Source organism: Mirounga angustirostris, unplaced genomic scaffold (assembly GCF_029215605.1).
Source record: "Mirounga angustirostris isolate CCGP_5_RB_7025 unplaced genomic scaffold, mMirAng1.0.hap1 SCAF_4, whole genome shotgun sequence".
In the NCBI taxonomy this organism is placed as follows: domain Eukaryota; kingdom Metazoa; phylum Chordata; class Mammalia; order Carnivora; family Phocidae; genus Mirounga; species Mirounga angustirostris.
In genome coordinates this window covers 165,693,353-165,711,912 of record NW_026991712.1, presented here as the reverse complement: position 1 = coordinate 165,711,912, position 18,560 = coordinate 165,693,353, and the positions used below count along the sequence as shown (strand labels likewise).

Here is an 18,560-nt window from a genome sequence, read left to right as displayed (position 1 = left end):
AGAATTCCCAAGCAAAAGGAATAGCAAAGACAAAGGCTGCATGGCAGGAATAGGCCTTGAATGTTCAGGAATCTGCAGAGGTCTTTATAGCTGGAATGCAGTGTAGGTGGGTGGAGCAGAGGAGATGAGAGCAGAGAGATACCTGGACGGGGCGGATGCACATCAGGTAGGGCCTTTGAGGGCGCGAGAACTTTGAGGTTGGATGGGGAGCCTCTGGAGGCTTTTTTGTGGGTCATAAATTCAAAGATGGTATTTAAAACTATGAGACTAGATGGGCTCACCTAGGGAATAGTGTAAGTAGAGAAGAGGTCTGAGCCCTGAGGCCTGGGGCATTCCAGCGGTAGGGGAGGAAAATTTTTCCTTGACCTTCTTCCTGGCTCGGTCTGGAAATTAAACTGACAAAGACAAATTAACATGAGAAATGCATACCAATTTACTTAATAGAAGTTTTACATGACACGGACGCCTTTATAAGGAAAGGAAGACCCGGAGAATCAGTTAGACCTGAGCATATTTTTATGCTAGGTTCCATGAAGAGTGGACAGTCGTGGAGGAATATGGTAGGTTAAGGAGTATGAGATGAATTTAGTAACTGGAGAAGCCCGGCAAAGCCTGTTTGTGCAGATTCTTTTTAGCGTCCCTTTGTCTTCGAAGATAAGGATGCTCTTTCCTCTGGGTATAAGGAGGGCACCTCTCATCTGAGGGTTATTTTAGTTGCAGGGGAGAAGGGAGGAGGGATCAGAGTGCCCTTTCTGCTTCTGCTGTTTTCTCAAACTCCTTCAAAATATTCACTACACCAAGGTGCCATATTTTGGGGTAGCATGTCCTGAATCCCCCAGCACTTGGAGGCTAGGAAAATGAAGAAGGAGACTGAGAAGGAGCGGCTAGCCTATGGGAGAAGAACACGGAGCAGTGGTGTCCTGACATCAAGTGAAGAAAGTGTTTTAGGATGAAGAAAATCACCCCCTGCCTCAGTAAAATGAGGACAAAGAAATGACCATTGGATTTGACATGCAAGTTACTAATGATGTTTTAAAAAAATGACTGGGCGCGCCTGGGTGGCTCAGTCGTTAAGTGTCTGCCTTCAGCTCAGGTCATGATCCCAGCGTCCTGCGATCGAGCCCTGCATCAGGCTCCTTGCTCGTTGGGAAGCCTGCTTCTCCCTGTCCCACTCCCCCTGCTTGTGTTCCCTCTCTCGCTATGTCTCTGTGAAATAAGTAAATAAAATCTTAAAAAAAAAAAAAAAAGATTGTAATGGATGGGGATGACCTGGTTAAAAGAGAACGGGAGAAGCAAAGACAGCAAATGAAAAGGGCAAACCAAAAGACTCTTTCCGGGCGCCAGTCGGTTTAGTGTCCAACTCTTGATTTTGGCTCAGGGTCGTGGGATCAAGCCCTAGGTCAGGCTCCACGCTCAGCGTGGAGTGGGCTTGAGGTTCTCTCTCTCTCCCTCTCCCTCTGCCCCTCCCTCCTCAAATAAAGAAATAAATAAAATATTTTTTAAAAAAACCTCTTTCAATGAATTTTGTGTGAAGGAAGCAGAGAAATGAGTAGTAACCTGGGGCACCCGCTGGCTCAGTCAGTGGAGCATGCGACTTTTGATCACAGGGTCGTTGAGTTCGAGCCCCACATGTGGTGTAGAGTTTACTTAGAATAAAATAAAAAATATATATACAAAAAAGAAATGAGTTGTAGCCAGAGGTGGATGTGAAAGCAAGGGAGGTTTTGTTTGCTTGTTTGTAAGATAGGAGGTAATAGACATCATGATGGTACAATATTGGAAATGATGCACTTTATATAAAGAGGGGAGGGCGCCTGGGTGGCTCAGTTGGTTGAGCGACTGCCTTCGGCTCAGGTCATGATCATGGAGTCCCTAGATCAAGTCCCACATTGGGCTCCCTGCTCGGCAGGGAGTCTGCTTCTCCCTCTGACCATGCCCCCTCTCATGTGCTCTCTCTCTCTCAAATAAATAAATAAAATCTTTAAAAAAAAAAAAAAGGGGGAATGATTTTGAGTTCAGCATAAGCAGAGATTATTTCCCACCTGGCTTGGGTCCTGAGAACACCCCTCCTAAGCAGTTTCGCATTTGTTTCTGCCGGGTGCCCCATGGGCCCCACCAGCCCAGGACTAATTTCCTTGTTAAATTTTCACCTTGAGGTTTCTCACATCAAACGGGTAAAATAAATTTGGATTCCAGAACCTCAAAAAGCACAACCTTGGGTTTGATATCTCACCTGGGTACTTTTGTTTTTCTTTCCCCAACGAAAGCCCCGCAAAGACAAACTTGTTTTTTTCCCGGGATTTATGGGCAAAGTTTACTAGTCTTTCTTCATTAAGGTTGTGGTCCTTAGAGGCTTCCAGCTTGTTACGGATAAAAACCTGAAGCCGTATTACTGCTCCAGCTCCGCGCCTTCCCCACTGCTGGCATCTAGGGATTTCTCACTTTCTTGCAAGCCCAGCCATACATTTAAAACGTTTGGTTATATTTTAAGGGGGAAAAGAACAAAAGGAGAGAGGGAGACAAGCCATAAGGGACTCTTAATGATAGAGAACAAACTGAGGGTTGCCGGAGGGAGGTGGGTGGGGGATGGCTAGATGGGTGATGGGTATCAAGGAGGGCACGTAGCAGAAGGCCTGATTCATAGAAGATGCTCAGTAAAGGTTGGTGACTGAACAAATAATTGGCCCAAAATCACATAACTAATAGTACAGTACTAAGTGATTCTCTGTGTCTTGGAGACTTATATTCTCTAAGAAGAAAGTGGTTTCAGTGGAAATAAGAAAGCAGTTTCTGATGGTTATTTCGGTTGACTGGGCCAAGGCGTGTCACTTCGGTTTGGTAACCACGTGTCTTTTCCTCTCCAGAATGGAGATCTCCTCTCACCAGTCCCACCTCCTGCAGCAACTGAATGAGCAGCGCAGGCAAGATGTCTTTTGTGATTGCAGCATTCTGGTTGAAGGAAAGGTCTTCAAAGCGCATCGAAACGTATTATTTGCCAGCAGCGGCTACTTCAAAATGCTCCTTTCTCAGAATTCAAAGGAGACAAGTCAGCCAACCACAGCCACATTTCAGGCCTTCTCCCCTGACACTTTTACAGTTATCCTGGACTTCGTCTATTCCGGCAAACTCTCTCTCACTGGTCAGAACGTCATAGAAGTGATGTCAGCCGCTAGCTTCCTTCAGATGACTGATGTCATTAGTGTATGTAAGACCTTTATTAAATCTTCGCTAGACATTAGTGAGAAAGAAAAAGATCGCTATTTCAGTCTCTCCGATAAAGATGCCAATTCTAATGGTATAGAACGTTCCTCCTTTTATAGCAGTGGCTGGCAAGAAGAAAGCAGTTCTCCGCATTCTCATTTAAGCTCAGATCAAGGAACAGGTATAATAAGTGGAAAATCTTGGAGTAAGTATAATTACCATCCAGCCTCCCAACGGAATACTCAACAGCCTTTGACCAAGCATGAACAAAGGAAAGATTCCATTAAAAAGTCCAAACATTTGAGGTTGTCACAGCCTTCTGAAGTTGCCCCTTACAAGTCAAGCAAACGAGAAGCACGAACATCAGATTCTTCCGGCCACATTTCCCAATCTGAAGAACAAGCACAAATTGATGCTGACATGGACTCTACTCCTGCTGGCTATCCGTATGGTCCAGGATCTGATGTCACATCCAGAAGCTTTCCAGGTATCCAAAAAAAAAAAAAAAAAAAAAAAAAAATCAGTCCCCTTATTGAGGTTCTAAGTCTCTTGTACAAATCAATCCTATTTCAACATGCCCTTACTTTGAAGTGTTATGGGCAGTTGAACCAAGTGATTTTTCTTTTTTAAGTCATACCCCTCTAATGAAATTTATCTCATAAAACATAAATTTAATTTCTAATTAAAAATAATATTGGATAGGGGCGCCTGGCTGGCTCAGTTGGTAGAGCACGCAACTCTTGAACATAAGGTCATGAGTTCAAGCTCCACATTGGGCATGGAGCCTACTTAAAAAAAAAAAAAAAAAAAGGATAAATTGAATAACAGTCAAAACAATAGAGTTCTGGGACGCCTGGGTGGCTCAGTCGGTTAAGCGTCTGCCTTCGGCTCAGGTCATGATCCCAGAGTCCTGGGATCGAGTCCCACATCGGGCTCCTTGCTCAGCAAGGGGCCTGCTTCTCCCTTTGCCTGCCTCTGTCTCTCTCTCTCTGATAAATAAATAAAATCTTTAAAAAAAAAATTAAAAAAAAACAAACAATAGAGTTCTGAGGGTTTTTTTTTTTTCTTTAAAGATTTTCTTTATTTATTTGAGAGAACAAGAATGAGAGAGAGAGAGCATATGAGAGGGAGGAGGGTCAGAGGGAGAAGCAGACTCCCTGCTGAGCAGGAAGCCTGATGCGGGACTCGATCCTGGGACTCCAGGATCATGACCTGAGCCAAAGACAGTCGCTTAACCAACTGAGCCACCCAGGCGCCCGAGTTCTGAGTTTCAAAGCCCAAGATTTTCCCAACCTGTGTCAGCAGATGATTAGATTACTGTTAAGCCTTTATAGCTCTTTTCTAAATGGTTCAATCCCTAAGATGCATATTTTTACTTTAAATTGTATATTTTTTTCTGAGTATTCACTCAGGAGGAGTATTTTTTTTTTTAGGAGGAGTATTTTTATACAGAAAAGTTAAACAGAGCAACCATGCATATTTACAAAAGTTCACAGACCCAAGACTTAAAGACATTGGACTACATCTGATTTTATTGAGATATAAAGACATAATTTAAAAACCACACACAACCCATAACATTGACACTGTAATCCTGTGTGTGCAACAACAGCTGGAAACATCTCATTTTTATGATAGTAGTAAAATGCAGAAAGATTATGTAGGTTATTGGTTTCAGTAATCCACCCCTCAGCTCCATAAGACTGGAGTAGAGAACAGGAATTAGAATTGCATGTCATACAGGAGTGCCTGGGTGGCTCAGTCCGTTAAGCAGCTGACTCAGTTTTGGCTCAGGTAGTGATCCACAGTTGTGGGATCGAGCCCTACATCAGACTCCGAGCTCAGTATGGAGTCTGCTTGAGATTCTCTCTCCCTCTGCCCCCCCCACTCACGCTCTCTCTCTCTCTAAGTAAATAAATTTTTAAAAATCTTAAAAAAAAAAAAAATGCATGTCATATAGTTCTGCCCCAATTAATCAGGTAGCAAACTTGCTTAATAGTTTACATGTGAATTTAAAGGGAAATTATAAGATGAAACTCCTACAGAGTACAAGATTCAGATTATATATTTAAAATTGTTTTTATTTTAGGAAAATTTCAAACATACACAAAAGGAAAGAGAATAGTATAATTCACCTCCATGTACGCCTTACCCAGTTTGGACAACTTCCTATTCACCGCCAATATTGTTTCATCTGTATCGTTAACTCCGCACGCCTCCCTTTATTATTTTTAAGCAAATAGCAGACATCATAAGTTTTCATCTGTAAGTATTTCAGAATGTGTCCCTAAAATGTAGTCTTAAAAAAGGGGGGAGGCTCAGCCAGTTAAGCATCCGACTCTTGATTTCAGCCCAGGTCATTATCTCAGGGTTGTGAGATCGAACCCCACCTCCGACTCCATGCTAGGTATGGAGCCTGCTTAAGATTCTCTCCCTCTGTCTCCCTCTACCCTTCCACTCCCCTAAGAAAATACCAAAACAAAACCAGGACATGCGACTCTTGATCTCAGGGTTGTGAGTTCAAGCCCAATGTTGGGCATGTAGCCTACTTAAAAAAATAAAAATTAAGTTGTCTTAAAAAAAAAAAAACGAAACCACTACAATACCATAATTGTACCTAAACAAAATTAACAGTTCCTTTTTTTTGTTTTTTAAAGATTTTATTTATTTATTTGACAGAGAGACAGCGAGAGAGGGAACACAAGCAGGGGGAGTGGGAAAGGTAGAAGCAGGCCTCCCGCTGAGCAGGGAGCCCGATGTGGGGCTCGATCCCAGGACCCTGGGATCATGACCTGAGCCGAAGGCAGACGCTTAACGACTGAGCCAGCCAGGCACCCCGTCACATAAATTTTTAAAAATAATTTGGTTGTAGATAACATACTTTAAAATAAGAAGCAACCAGCTAGATCTTTACTAATTGCATTTTCCTGTAGTACTAACCTGAAAATACATGAAATTGTATCCTATTACAGAGCTTACTGAAAGTCCTGCTGAGCTCTGATCATTGACCAAGACATACAGAAACAACAGAACAAAAATGAGAAATCTTTGTTGCATTTTAAAACTTCAAAAGAGTGATCTTTTCTCTCTTTGGGCTCTGTACTTTGATAATTCTAGGTTATGCAAACCTAACTTCAATAATGAACAGCTGAGTTTAATGGCTATTTAATTGATGACGTTTGCCTCCAGTCGTAACTAACATCTTGAGTACATGAGTTTTATTTTGTCTATTTTTTATGTTTTTTAAGATTTTTTATTTATTTATTTGACAGAGAGATAGAGGCACTAGTAGGCAGAGAGGCAGGCAGAGGGAGAAGCAGGCTCTCCGCTGAGCAGGACTCGATCCCAGGACCCTGGGATCTTGACCTGAGGAGAAGGCAGACGCCTAACCGATTGAGCCACCCAGGCGCCCCGTGTTTTATTTATTTTTTAAAGTTTATATATTTTTTTACTAGCCTCTACACCCAACATATGGCTCAAATCCACAACCCAGAGATCAAGAGTCACATGCTCTAATGACTGAGCCAGCCAGGCGCCCCTTGAATACATGAGTTTTAAAATAAAAAATTAAATATCCTTGACATTTTTTCACCTTTAAAAGTATTACAAGTGTACGAAAAAGTAGAGGCAAGGGGATAAAAATATGTAAATAAGGGGCACATGGGTGGCTCAGTCGTTAAGCGTCTGCCTTCGGCTCAGGTCATGATCCCAGGGTCCTGGGATCGAGCCCCGCGTCGGGCTCCCTGCTCGGTGGGAAGCCTGCTTCTCCCTCTCCCACTCCCCCTGCTTGTGTTCCCTCTCTCGCTCTGTCTCTCTCTGTCAAATAAATAAATAAAATCTTTAAAGAAATATGTAAATAAAACACATTACTAAAAGCTGTAATATGAAATACTTTTGGGTTGTACCTCCAGTTCTTTTGTTTTTGTTTTTGTCTTTTTTTTTTTTTGTATCTCCAATTTTAAAATCCAGCACTACCTTTTTACATTTCAAATCCAGTAACTCTACAACACTGAATGAGAAGATAAGCGCGAGAGTCTAAATTTACCCCAACTTTATAAATCTCCCAAGTGCTGCCGTTACAGTTCCGGACTCTGGATTGCATGGACAATTGAGTCTTAATAACCTTTCTTCCTTCTTTTCTCCTGCCTTCCCAAGATTGGACTCACCAACTCCTTTGGGATTCCTCATGTTATTAGAATTGTTGTGATGAACTTTCCAGTGATTTAATCAAACTGTCTCCTGACAGATGATCTGCCCCGGATGCGGTTCAAGTGCCCATACTGCACACACGTGGTGAAGCGGAAGGCGGACCTGAAGCGTCACCTTCGCTGCCACACGGGAGAAAGGCCCTATCCCTGTCAAGCCTGTGGGAAAAGATTTAGCAGGCTGGACCACCTCAGTAGCCATTTCCGAACAGTACGTACCTGATTTTTCATCATTTTCCTTCTTAGGAAATGTGTGGGTTTATCTGCTGTCAGATAATCTACTTTACTGAGGGAAATCTTTTCAAACAACTCGGCTATATTAGAAATTTTTCCGGCTTAATGCTTTTACTTTGCACATAATGCAGAATTTAATATAGATATATTTTTATTCACCCTTGAGACCTTTACGTAGGAGGTACTCTTTTGAATATCCATTTTATTTTTTAAATTATTTTTCTATCTTTGGAATATGCATTTTAGTTCATTTAAAATCGAATACGTTTTTATGTACTGGTCTTGTCAAGAGCCAAAGACAAGGGAAACTAAAGACATCTGAACCTCCAGGTCAGAATCACCACTGCAGATGCTCCGCATCTACTAGTGATTCTTGAATGCTTCTCTGGTGGGATCTCGGTCTGGTTTCTGCTGTCCGGCCTCTGGCCCCTGTACCCCCTTTCTAGTCTTTATCTATAGTCTCCTCAAGGAAGGGAGCAAGGTGGGCAGTAGAGCCTCTTCCAGTCAGGGACGGGACCATCAGCGGTCAGGAAGATCTCAGGGAATTTGCTCCTCGGTGCTCTGGCGGGTGGCTGAGGTAGGGACGTTCGAATTACTCTGCTGTTCGTCTTGAGGCAAGAATGTTTTCCAAAATCTGTGTTCTATTACTCAATACTTCTATTCCATTTATATCAGCCCCTTTTCACTTTAAAGGGCAGTGGCTTACTGAAGGGGATTTCTCCATGCATTGCTCTATACTTAGTTAGCAAATACATACTGAGCACCTATGTGCCCGCCCCTTTTCTCAGTGCGAGGTGTCCTGTAGGTGTTCTCAGTGCCAGGAATCTCTGCCTTCATTATCCTTGTGAAGCTAGGTTTTTGTTTCTGTTTTGTAATTAAAAAGAACCTTTTATTATTACAAAAGCAATGAATATGCATTATAAAAGGTAAAAATAAGAAAATAAAAATACTTTATTTTCACCACCCAGATACTACCATTCTTTTTTTTTTTTAAAGATTTTATTTATTTATTTGTCAGAAAGAGAGAGAGAGAGAGAGAGCACAAGCAGGGGGAGTGGGAGAGGGAGAAGCAGGCTCCCTGCTGAGCAAGGAGCCTGATGTGGGATTTGGTCCCAGGACCCTGGGATCATGACCCAAGCGAAGGCAGACACTTAACCAACTGAGCCACCCAGGCATTCTCAGATACTACCATTCTTAAGACTTTATCACATGCGGGGCACCTGGGTGGCTCAGTCATTGAGCGTCTGCCTTCAGCTTAGGTCATGATCCCAGGGTCCTGGGATCGAGCCCCACATCGGGCTCCCTGCTCAGCAGGAAGCCTGCTTCTCCCTCACCCACTCCCCCTGCTTGTGTTCCCTCTCTCGCTATGTCTCTCTCTGTCAAATAAATAAATAAAATCTTAAAAAAAAAAAAAAAGACTTTATCACATGCATATGTAGGGTTTTTTTTAACCAAATTAGATCGTACTGTTTGTGCCTGCTATCATTAGTGAACAATCTCTACCTTTCCATCTCAATAAAATTTTATCTAACATCCAGTTCAATTTCAAATTTCCCTGTAATCCCCCAATACCTTTTATAGCTTTTTGTCCAAACCAGTATCCAATGCAGGATCCTGTATTACATCTCCTTAAGTCCCTTAAATATGTTTTTAAGAGAGCATAGTCCTCCCTGCCCCCCTTTTCATTTCCATAACACTGACTTACTGAAGATATCAAGATAATTATTTTACAAAATAACCTACCTCTCGATTTCTCTGCTTGCTTTCACTGGTGTCATTTAGCTTGTTCCTCTGTCCCCTTGCAATTTCTATAAACTAGATGTTTTATCTAAAGGATTAATGGAAGGGCGCCTTGGTGGCTCAGTCGGTTAAGTGTCTGCCTTCAGCTCAGGTCATGATCTCAGGGTCCTGCTGGGATCGAGCCCTGCGTCAAGCCCCTCGATGGGCTCCCTGCTCAGTGGAGAGTCTGCTTCTCCCTCTCCTTTTGCCCATCCCCCTGCTCACACACACTCTCTTTCTCTCTCAAATAAATAAATAAAATCTTTAAAAATAAATAAAGGCTTAATGGATTCGAGGTAAATACTTTCAGCTATAGAACACATCAAGGATGAAATTATTTATCTCATAATGTTTCACATTAGGAGACACATAATATCTGTTGGACCCATCATTCATATTGTTAAGATTGGTCACTAAGTTAGGGTAATGATACTGTGATCCCGCCATTGTTCAGTTAAAGGTGCCACCTTGTGATTAGAAAGGAATCTGTGTGGAGCTATGTTGGCATTATGCTACTATCCATTTCCCCATCAACCGTTCATTTAATGGTATTAATATCAGTTGATAAACTCTGTCCAGATTATTAATTTTACTTGGGTTATAGAATGATTTACTAATTTTATCATTTCTTTTACATTATTAGCTAGAATTCTATAAAGTAAAACTTTCCTCTATCACCTGGAACTATTCAGTCACTATTACTTTGAAATACAGTTACTACAGGAGAAACAGGATAAATATTTAATTGTTTCCCTTTAATTATCAATTTTCAAAGTAAAGAGTTGATTTAATAGCAGTTTCAGGGCGCCTGGGTGGCTCAGATGGTTAAGCATCTGCCTTCGGCTCAGGTCATGATCCCAGGGTCCTGGGATCGAGTCCCACATCGGGCTCCCAGCTCAGCGGGGAGCCTGCTTCTCCCTCTGACCCTCTCCCTTCTCATGCTGTTTCCCTCTCGCTCGCTCTCTAAAAAATAAATAAAATCTTAAAAAAAAAAAATAGCCGTTTCAAATGGTAATATGAATTTTTTCTGGCTTTGTTTTTTTTAAAATAGCATATAGTCTCATGAATTTTCATTGGTTCATTGTGTTTGGATCTACAACAATTATTATTCTTTCTGATACTCAGATTTTTAGTTTTGTCCAGTGAGGACAACTTGAAGCTGGTTCTTGTGTCCCTTTGTCATAACTCCATTACATATTCAAGGTGGCCTCATTCTCTGGCCCTCAAATTTCCCTAGGCTCACCTTGTATTTTCCCTGTCACAAACCTGGAATCAGCCATTTCTTAAAGGACATTTGGGGGGCGCCTGGGTGGCTCAGGTCATGATCCTGGAGTCCCGGGATCGAGTCCCGCATTGGGCTCCCTGCTTGGCAGGGAGTCTGCTTCTCCCTCTGACCCTCCTCCCTCTCATGCTCTCTGTCTCTCATTCTCTCTGTCTCAAATAAATAAATAAAATCTTTAAAAAAAAAAAAAAAGGACATTTGGTTCCTTTTAATGGGGAGTAAAATTAGAAACCAAACTGGGGCGCCTGGGTGGCTCAGTCGGTTAAGCGGCTGCCTTCAGCTCAGGTCATGATCCCAGGGTCCTGGGATCGAGCCCCACATCAGGCTCTCTGTTCAGCAGGGAGCCCGCTTGTCCCTCTCTCTCTGCCTCTGCTTGTGTTCCTGCTCTTGCTGTCTCTCTCTCTGTAGAATAAATAAATAAAATCTTAAAAAAAAAAAAATTAGAAACCAAACTTTGGTTACCTGGGGTGTTCCCTTTTACTAGGGGGTCATTCCTCTTACATTATTTCAGTGGACAGAGCTAGAAGATATGTGTTTTTTAAATAATGAGTTTGTGATGATATTTTCAATTTTAACATTATAGTGTTTCACTTAATTTCTTTGACTTAGTAACTGTATTGGAATCGAGGGGCTGGGGGATAAACACAAATCTGTGCCAGAACTTTCTAACAAAAACAATACCACATATGATACCCATAACATTTCTATCTCGGCAGCAATAAGGGTACACTAAAATTGTGTACTTTCAATATTTACTGATTAATATGTCAACGGTTCAGCAGAAAATAATAACTATACTGAGTTGTAGTCCCATACATTTTCTTTTAGATATTTTACCAGACTGCATTAGTTTCCTTGGTTGTTTTTTTATTTTTATTTTTTTTTGCTATTTGTGTTTGGTGGCCTACTTCCATATTGTTCTAAATGAATATGCCATAAATATTAATTCAACATTATAAAATTGTAATGGTTTTTAGAGTAGAACCCATAATCTGCTCTGACAGCTGTTAAAGTTGTTTATTAGTAACTATAATTATGTAATTATTTATCAGTTACAATTTTTTCCTAAAGCACTTCACACATATTAACTCATTTGGTCCTCACAACCTGAATTGTATTCTCATTAGTAAGATGGAAGCAGGCAGAGATAATTATAGGCTGATATATAGCAGAACCACCACGGGCGTTGTTAGGACCAGTGTTCATTTTGATTGTCAGGCTTCCATTCTGTTTGGGTGGTGCCTATATACCTTATGAGTTGTTAAATACTTTGCCTATCACCCTGGAAGCAGGTTTATATTGTTTTCAATTACTTGTTTCAAGGTACATGGCTAGTAAATGACAAAACAGGGCTAGAACCCAAGCCTTCCTGTTCCTAGTCTAGTCCTCTTTCTGCAGGATCTTTCATTAATAGAAGTGGCAAATAATCCTTCTATCCAAAAATATGTTTTGATAAATTTAAATTTGGGACAATATATTTTTCTCTAGCTGATAACAGTAAATTAACACATGAAATGAGGTTTCTCCCTTGCCAGAATTAAGGTATAAAAAGTCCTTAGAATAGTGATATATTTAGTGTTTGCAATGATTATTATTCTGGGAAGGTGTCCCTTGTCACCTCAGATATCAAAATACTGTTGGATTAAGGGATGTGTGAAATTATTAAGAATGTGTTATTAATCATAAAAACGGTATAGCCATCATTTAGAGAAAGGTGGTGTTTATTTGTGATGTCAATTTATCACCAAAACCTGTGATCTTTTTCTGATAATTAGATGTTAATTTAATATTAGTGCTTGGCTTTGGACATCTTAAGTTTATGAACTGGTACCTAGATATCCAACTGTGCTGCTTTTGAAAAATCCTTTTTTATCACTATTTCAATCTCTATACAGATTCACCAGGCATGCAAATTAATCTGCAGAAAATGCAAACGCCACGTGACTGATCTAACAGGGCAAGTGGTCCAGGAAGGAACCAGGCGCTACAGACTCTGTAATGAGTGCCTCGCTGAAGTGGGCATAGACAGCCTCCCCATTGATTTGGAAGCTGAACAGCATCTTATGTCCCCATCAGATGGAGATAAAGATTCCAGATGGCACTTGAGTGAAGATGAGAATAGATCATACGTGGAGATTGTAGAGGATGGGTCTGCTGATCTGGTCATACAACAGGTTGATGATAGTGAAGAAGAAGAAGAGAAGGAGATAAAGCCCAACATTAGGTAGCTAACATGTGAACCAACAGAGCTGGCATGTCTGCAACTTACGCTGACTTCCTGTATCTCTCTCTTTCCATGGTCAGAGTCTGGCTCACAAAGGTATCAGACTGACTTAAAAGTGATGACCTAATATAACTTGCATGCTTTCCGAACAGGTCATGGTATCCATTCTGAACTTTGTTGCCCTAAAATACGTTGCTGCACTGGAAAGAAAGACCTAGCTTGAGTTGGCATGATGGATGAACAATTAATCCTCTTCCTTTTATTACAGAGATACCTTTTTTCTTTTAATATTGAAAGATCTACTTAGCAAACTTTTCTCAAAGAAAATATTTTAAATAAATTTACCACAACCAGACTTTATAGTAAGATAATTTCAAGGTGTTTCAAAAACACAAACTACGAATATTGAATTTTCACAAGGAACCAGGTAAGAGCACATTTAAGGGTCTGGCACCCTTATCTGACTGAATTATAAGTCTTTCTATCAATTTCAGATCTAAAACAACCTTTCAGTATCCCAATATCCTAGATATTGTTTTAGGATTATGGCAGACAAATCTAAAATGTGTGAAACTGTTCATATTTGAATTTTTTGTCATTAAGGTAAAGATGACTCTTATGTAGTCAGTATTGTTTAAAACAAAACAAAACAAAACCTAAAATAGAGGCAGACCAGAGATTACATACAGACATCATCTTCTAAAGCAGGAAACAAATACTGCCTAAAAGTCAAGGTAGTTTGTGAAGATCTGTCAATATAATTCTCTTCCTCTCTAAAGGAAAACAAAGAACCAAAAAATGATGAACAAGAAAATTGGAGGTTACCAGTTCTCAAGAGTAATTTCTAACATTTATTGTTCTGCTATATTATTTCTAAAGTGCTCTCTCACACATTTTCTCACTTAGTCAGCAAGGTAGATATTATTGTCTCTAATTTACAAGTGAGGAAATTAATCAGAAAGCTTAAGTGGCGGGACTGGTGATGGACAGGTCTTGATTTTAAACAGCCCTCTTTCAACTGTCCCCGTATTGTCTCCTGAAATGGCAAAGAATTGAAGTCAAACCTCACCAATCTGCAGTAATTAGAAAAAAAGCCTATTCAAATTAGAAAGTATAAAAGGAGAACTTAATAAGCTTCAACAACACATAATAACTTGGACTAGAGTTACCCAAGAGTGCTCAGTGATGTCCCTCCAGTGTCTACTGACTGTTTTTAATGTCAGGTTATTTATATGTAAATGTTATGTATAACACTCTTTGAACAAGTTATTTCCTACATGCTTTAAGCATTTTTCTTATCTTGTTTATATCATTTTTCAAAACAAACTTTTCTCCTAGGATATAAAGATGTGTTTAAACTCCTCCCCTGTAAGGGGTGCCTGACTGCGACTCTTGATCTTGGGAGTTGTAAGTTTGAGCCCAAGTTGGGGGTTGTAAGTTTGAGCCCAAGTTGGGTGTAGAGGTTACTTAAAAAAAAATTTTTTTTAATAAAATAAACTCCTCCCCTATATGAATTATGAAACATTCTAAAAGTAAAGTTCAATCAGAGGAGCATTATTTTAGTTCTGAAGATAAAATCCGAATCCCAGAAGAACCGACCTTACTGAAGATTGCTTCAAATTATTACAGTTAAGCTTGATATAATTTAATTTTGATAGAGGCTCCATGTATTATACTGTATTTCTAAATGTCATGACATCCCTCAAGATGATACTTTTCATTTTATTTTTTCTCTTATTCTTTAATTCCTGATTGTCCTTGATACCAACTGGAGGGCTGAAATGGTTAATTTCTAAAACATTTTTTACAAATAGAATGAACAACCATTTGTTTTTGTTTTATGGTACTTAATGCTGAGACCTTGCCAAGATTCCCCTGATGGTAAATTTCCAGTAGCTTCAAGACTGGATGGCACGCACCGAGTTCACTGTTCTCCCAGCATGACTGTTCCTGAATCAGGAGTCTTAACAATTAAGTTGTATCCAAAGGAGGGAGGGAACACTTTGTCATTCTTTAGTCTCACCAGATGGTAACATCTTTTAAGATTATTATCTGATTTTTAGTCCTTGGAGCCAATAGGAAAAATGAGTGATTGGAGCTTTACTCATGAGAATGAAGTAGTGCATGTGTATGCTCTAACGCACTTTAGTCTGTGATCTAACTGTTCTCTTAACGCTTCTGCATGCAAACATCAGCATGAACGTCAGCAAAGTCCACGGAACACCCTGCCACCAGCACCTAGACAGCCTTATCTGAAATAATGCTTTCTCATTGTTTATAACAAGCATCAAGCTCTCGCCACAAAACCGCCATCAAGTTCGTCAAACTAGACAGTGTATCTGTTCTACCATTTTAGTATCATAAAAGAAGAACATCTGTGACGTTTGTAAGTTGTAAATAATAACTCCAGTTATCATATCATATGTATCTAAGACTAGAGACCGATTCTTTCCTAGGGTGAGACTGTCAAATCAATGGTTTCTGAGAAAACAAAATTCTTTGGCTTTTAAATGTGGGAAAATGTTATATAGGGGTATAATCTGTTAATATAAGCTTTATTTATGCCAAGGATTTTTTTTTTTAATATTAGCAAAACAGTGGGAGTTGGTTAGAACAAAGTTTGCTCTTACAGTAATGCTGTTGATCAGCTTCTGAACGCCCTTCTAACTCTGGTCCTCAAGAGTGTGTGGTGATGGGAAGAAGTTTTGCAAAATAAAGCAACATTGCAGTCATGCCTAGTGGCTGGAGGAAGCAAAATGGCCTGGATCAGTGGTTTAAGAGATTTTTTTTTTCCACCCAAGAAGCCCTTTCTTCAAACCCTTTCATAGAGAATCTCACCATTTAAGGGAGAAACTCTAAAATCAGAGCTGCTCTTGTTATAGCCTCCTACTAGCTTTCACCAGACACCTCTGCAGAACTCGGGAGGGCAGCACTGAAAACCTTGGAACAGGAGAGGTTTTTGAATTCCCTTTGAGCATTGGGGTCTCACTTCATTACCTCTATTACTCACTGTGCTTACAAGCTGGTAATCAGAGGGTCTTCTAGAGCAGCAGATCACATCCTTAGTCTATAGAATGTTCCGTCTATAGTTATCATGTCTCAAGACTTCTGAAAAACATTTTTCAACAGTGTATTTTTGAGTAATAGAATCAAAACAAACATAGTAACTGCTCTTATGCTATGAAGTTACTGCTTAATGGGTGAAGAAAGTTTGGTGTGTCAATTACTTAAGAGCTCAGAACTGAATTCATTATTTTGCAAAGTCATGTTAAGATACATTGAAATTTCCACTCATATTGGATATATATGTGTGTGTGTGTATATATATATATATCCTAAATTAATTAATACTGTGGAAATTTAATACTATGGAAAATCACTAAAAGCAATATAGTGTAAGATGTATTTAACTGGGAGGGGTGATGATAGGTACTGGAGGACCAAACTTTAGATTATAAATGTTATTTTATATTAGAGTGGATCAGTATTACTATTTATCATTTATATAGCATTTTATATTTGCAAAGTATTTAATAATTTTTATGTTATTCTTTACATATCTATGAAATAGGACAGTTATCTCACATGAAAGGTAAAGAAATTGAGGCACAGAACAGTAAAGCAACCTCCCTGAGGCAACCCAGTGAAACAATGGCAAAAACAGGAATTAGAATGATCAGATTTTCTGAACCCTAGAATATCAGCTTAATTCACTGAGGCGTGTTGTGTATTACCCTATTTTATAAGATGCCTTTATACAAATAATAGTCAATTGTCTTAAAGTTGACGTCATTGTATGTGGATAAATCCTATACAGAATAAATATTATGTAAAGGATGTGACTTTAGTTATAAGAGTTTTAATGGTAAAATACAGGTTATCACAGAAACAGCACTATTTAGCCAGTGGCTTTATATATTGTGAAGTATAATTGATGTTTTATTTTGATATAGGAGTTTCTTAACTATTCATGCTAATGGAGCCATGAATAGACCAGAAAAATGAAATCCACAGAGGACCTATAAATTTCATCTTCGAACATGTTAGTCTTTTCCCTACAGAATTTGTATTCAATGCCAACAATAGGTCAAATATGTTAATAAACAATAAGCCACACACCAGAGAAGCCAAGGGCCTCTTAACTTTTCAAGGCTTTTATGTACTGAAATAGCATGATAAACACCTTTCTCCATCTTTTGTTGTTGTTTTTTTTTTTTTCACACCCGTTTCAAAAGCCATTGGAAACTTACCACCTTTAGATTGGAAACCAGTGACCAACGTAATGCCAGTCACCTCTACCTTTGGTCTTGATTAGATTATTTACAAACATTATTAAATGGAATACAACATAAAATACATCTAAGAATTTATTATACTTTGCTTTGCTCTTTCTGATTTCTAGATACGTGAATTCCTTATATAGTTTCTTGATTTTCCCACTGGGAAAATCTTTTAATTCCTTGTTGATATTATTTACAACTGTTTAGTTTCTTTATTAAAGAGTAACTTATTTTTATTCAGAGGAAAATGGAACATTTCTGCCTAGACCATAGTTCTTGGCCTTGGCTGCGCATTAGAATCACTTGTGGAGCTTTTAAAAATACAGATGCCGGGACGCCTGGGTGGCTCAGTCGTTAAGCGTCTGCCTTCGGCTCCGGTCATGATCCCGGGGTCCTGGAATCGAGCCCCGCATCAGGCTCCCTGCTCAGCGGGAAGTCTGCTTCTCCCTCTCCCACTCCCCCTGCTTGTGTTCCCTCTCTCTGTGTGTCTCTCTGTCAAATAAATAAATAAAATCTTTAAAAAAAAAAAAATACAGATGCCTTGGGGCGCCTGGGTGGCTCAGTTGGTTGGGCAGCTAGCTCCTGAAACGAGTCCCTCCTCGGCAGACTCCCTTCTCTGCTTCTCCTTCTCCCTCTGCCCCTCCCCCCTCCTCATGCCATGCTCTGTCTCTGTCTCTCTCTCAAATCAATAAAATCTTTAAGAAATAGAAAATAAAAATACAGATGCCTAGGCAAATCACAATCTTCGGCAGATGGGGCCTGGAAAAACCTTCCCAGGGTCTTTTGTGCAAAACAGGTCCCCTCTTCAAGGTTTCCCTCTGTCCTCATACAGATGCTATGAGGGGCATTCAGACCGTTTGACCTTCCAGTTTACTGGTTCTCAACCTTAGGAACATACTTATTTTTGTGAAATGTCAAGATACTGTATATGTTCCCTTATTTAAATTTTTTATTAGGATAAATAATGACACTAAATTATTGGGTAGTCTTAAACTAGTCCATTTTTACTTTGGGATGCACTGATTATGGGTCTTGCATCCTGGGAATTCACACAGAACTTCAGATTGATAAGACCTGCATTAGGAATAGGTGGCTGAAATACTATATCCTGAAATTTTACAAGCTTTAATGTTCTCTTTGGTTTTTTAGGATTTTATTTATTTGACAGAGAGAGAGAGAGAGTAGGAACACAAGCAGGGAGAGTGGGAGAGGGAGAAGCAGGCTTCTGGCTGAGCAGGGAGCCCGATGTGGGGCTCGATCCCAGGACCCTGGGATCATGACCTGAGCCGAAGGCAGGCGCTTAACGACTGAGCCACCCAGGCGTCCCTGTTCTCTTTGTTTTTGAAGAAGGAACC

The 18,560-nt window shown here is 39.9% G+C and overlaps 1 protein-coding gene across 4 annotated transcripts in view; it reads left to right on the top strand.

Moving 5' to 3' along the window:
• The window catches only part of ZBTB8A (zinc finger and BTB domain containing 8A), a 61,401-nt gene extending 44,815 nt beyond the window's left edge, over positions 1-16,586 (top strand). For 3 of the 4 annotated variants that reach the window (XM_064589535.1, XM_045898188.3, XM_045898187.3), the window contains 3 exons: positions 2,865-3,688; positions 7,448-7,617; positions 12,597-16,586. In XM_064589535.1, coding sequence (XP_064445605.1) covers positions 2,866-3,688; positions 7,448-7,617; positions 12,597-12,929 — 1,326 coding nt within the window. In that variant the 5' untranslated portion in view covers position 2,865 and the 3' untranslated portion in view covers positions 12,930-16,586. Of the gene's footprint in view, positions 1-2,666; positions 3,689-7,447; positions 7,618-12,596 lie in introns of those variants that run through there. The other variant, XM_064589534.1, reaches the window with a different exon arrangement.
• The last annotated feature ends 1,974 nt before the right edge of the window (positions 16,587-18,560 follow it).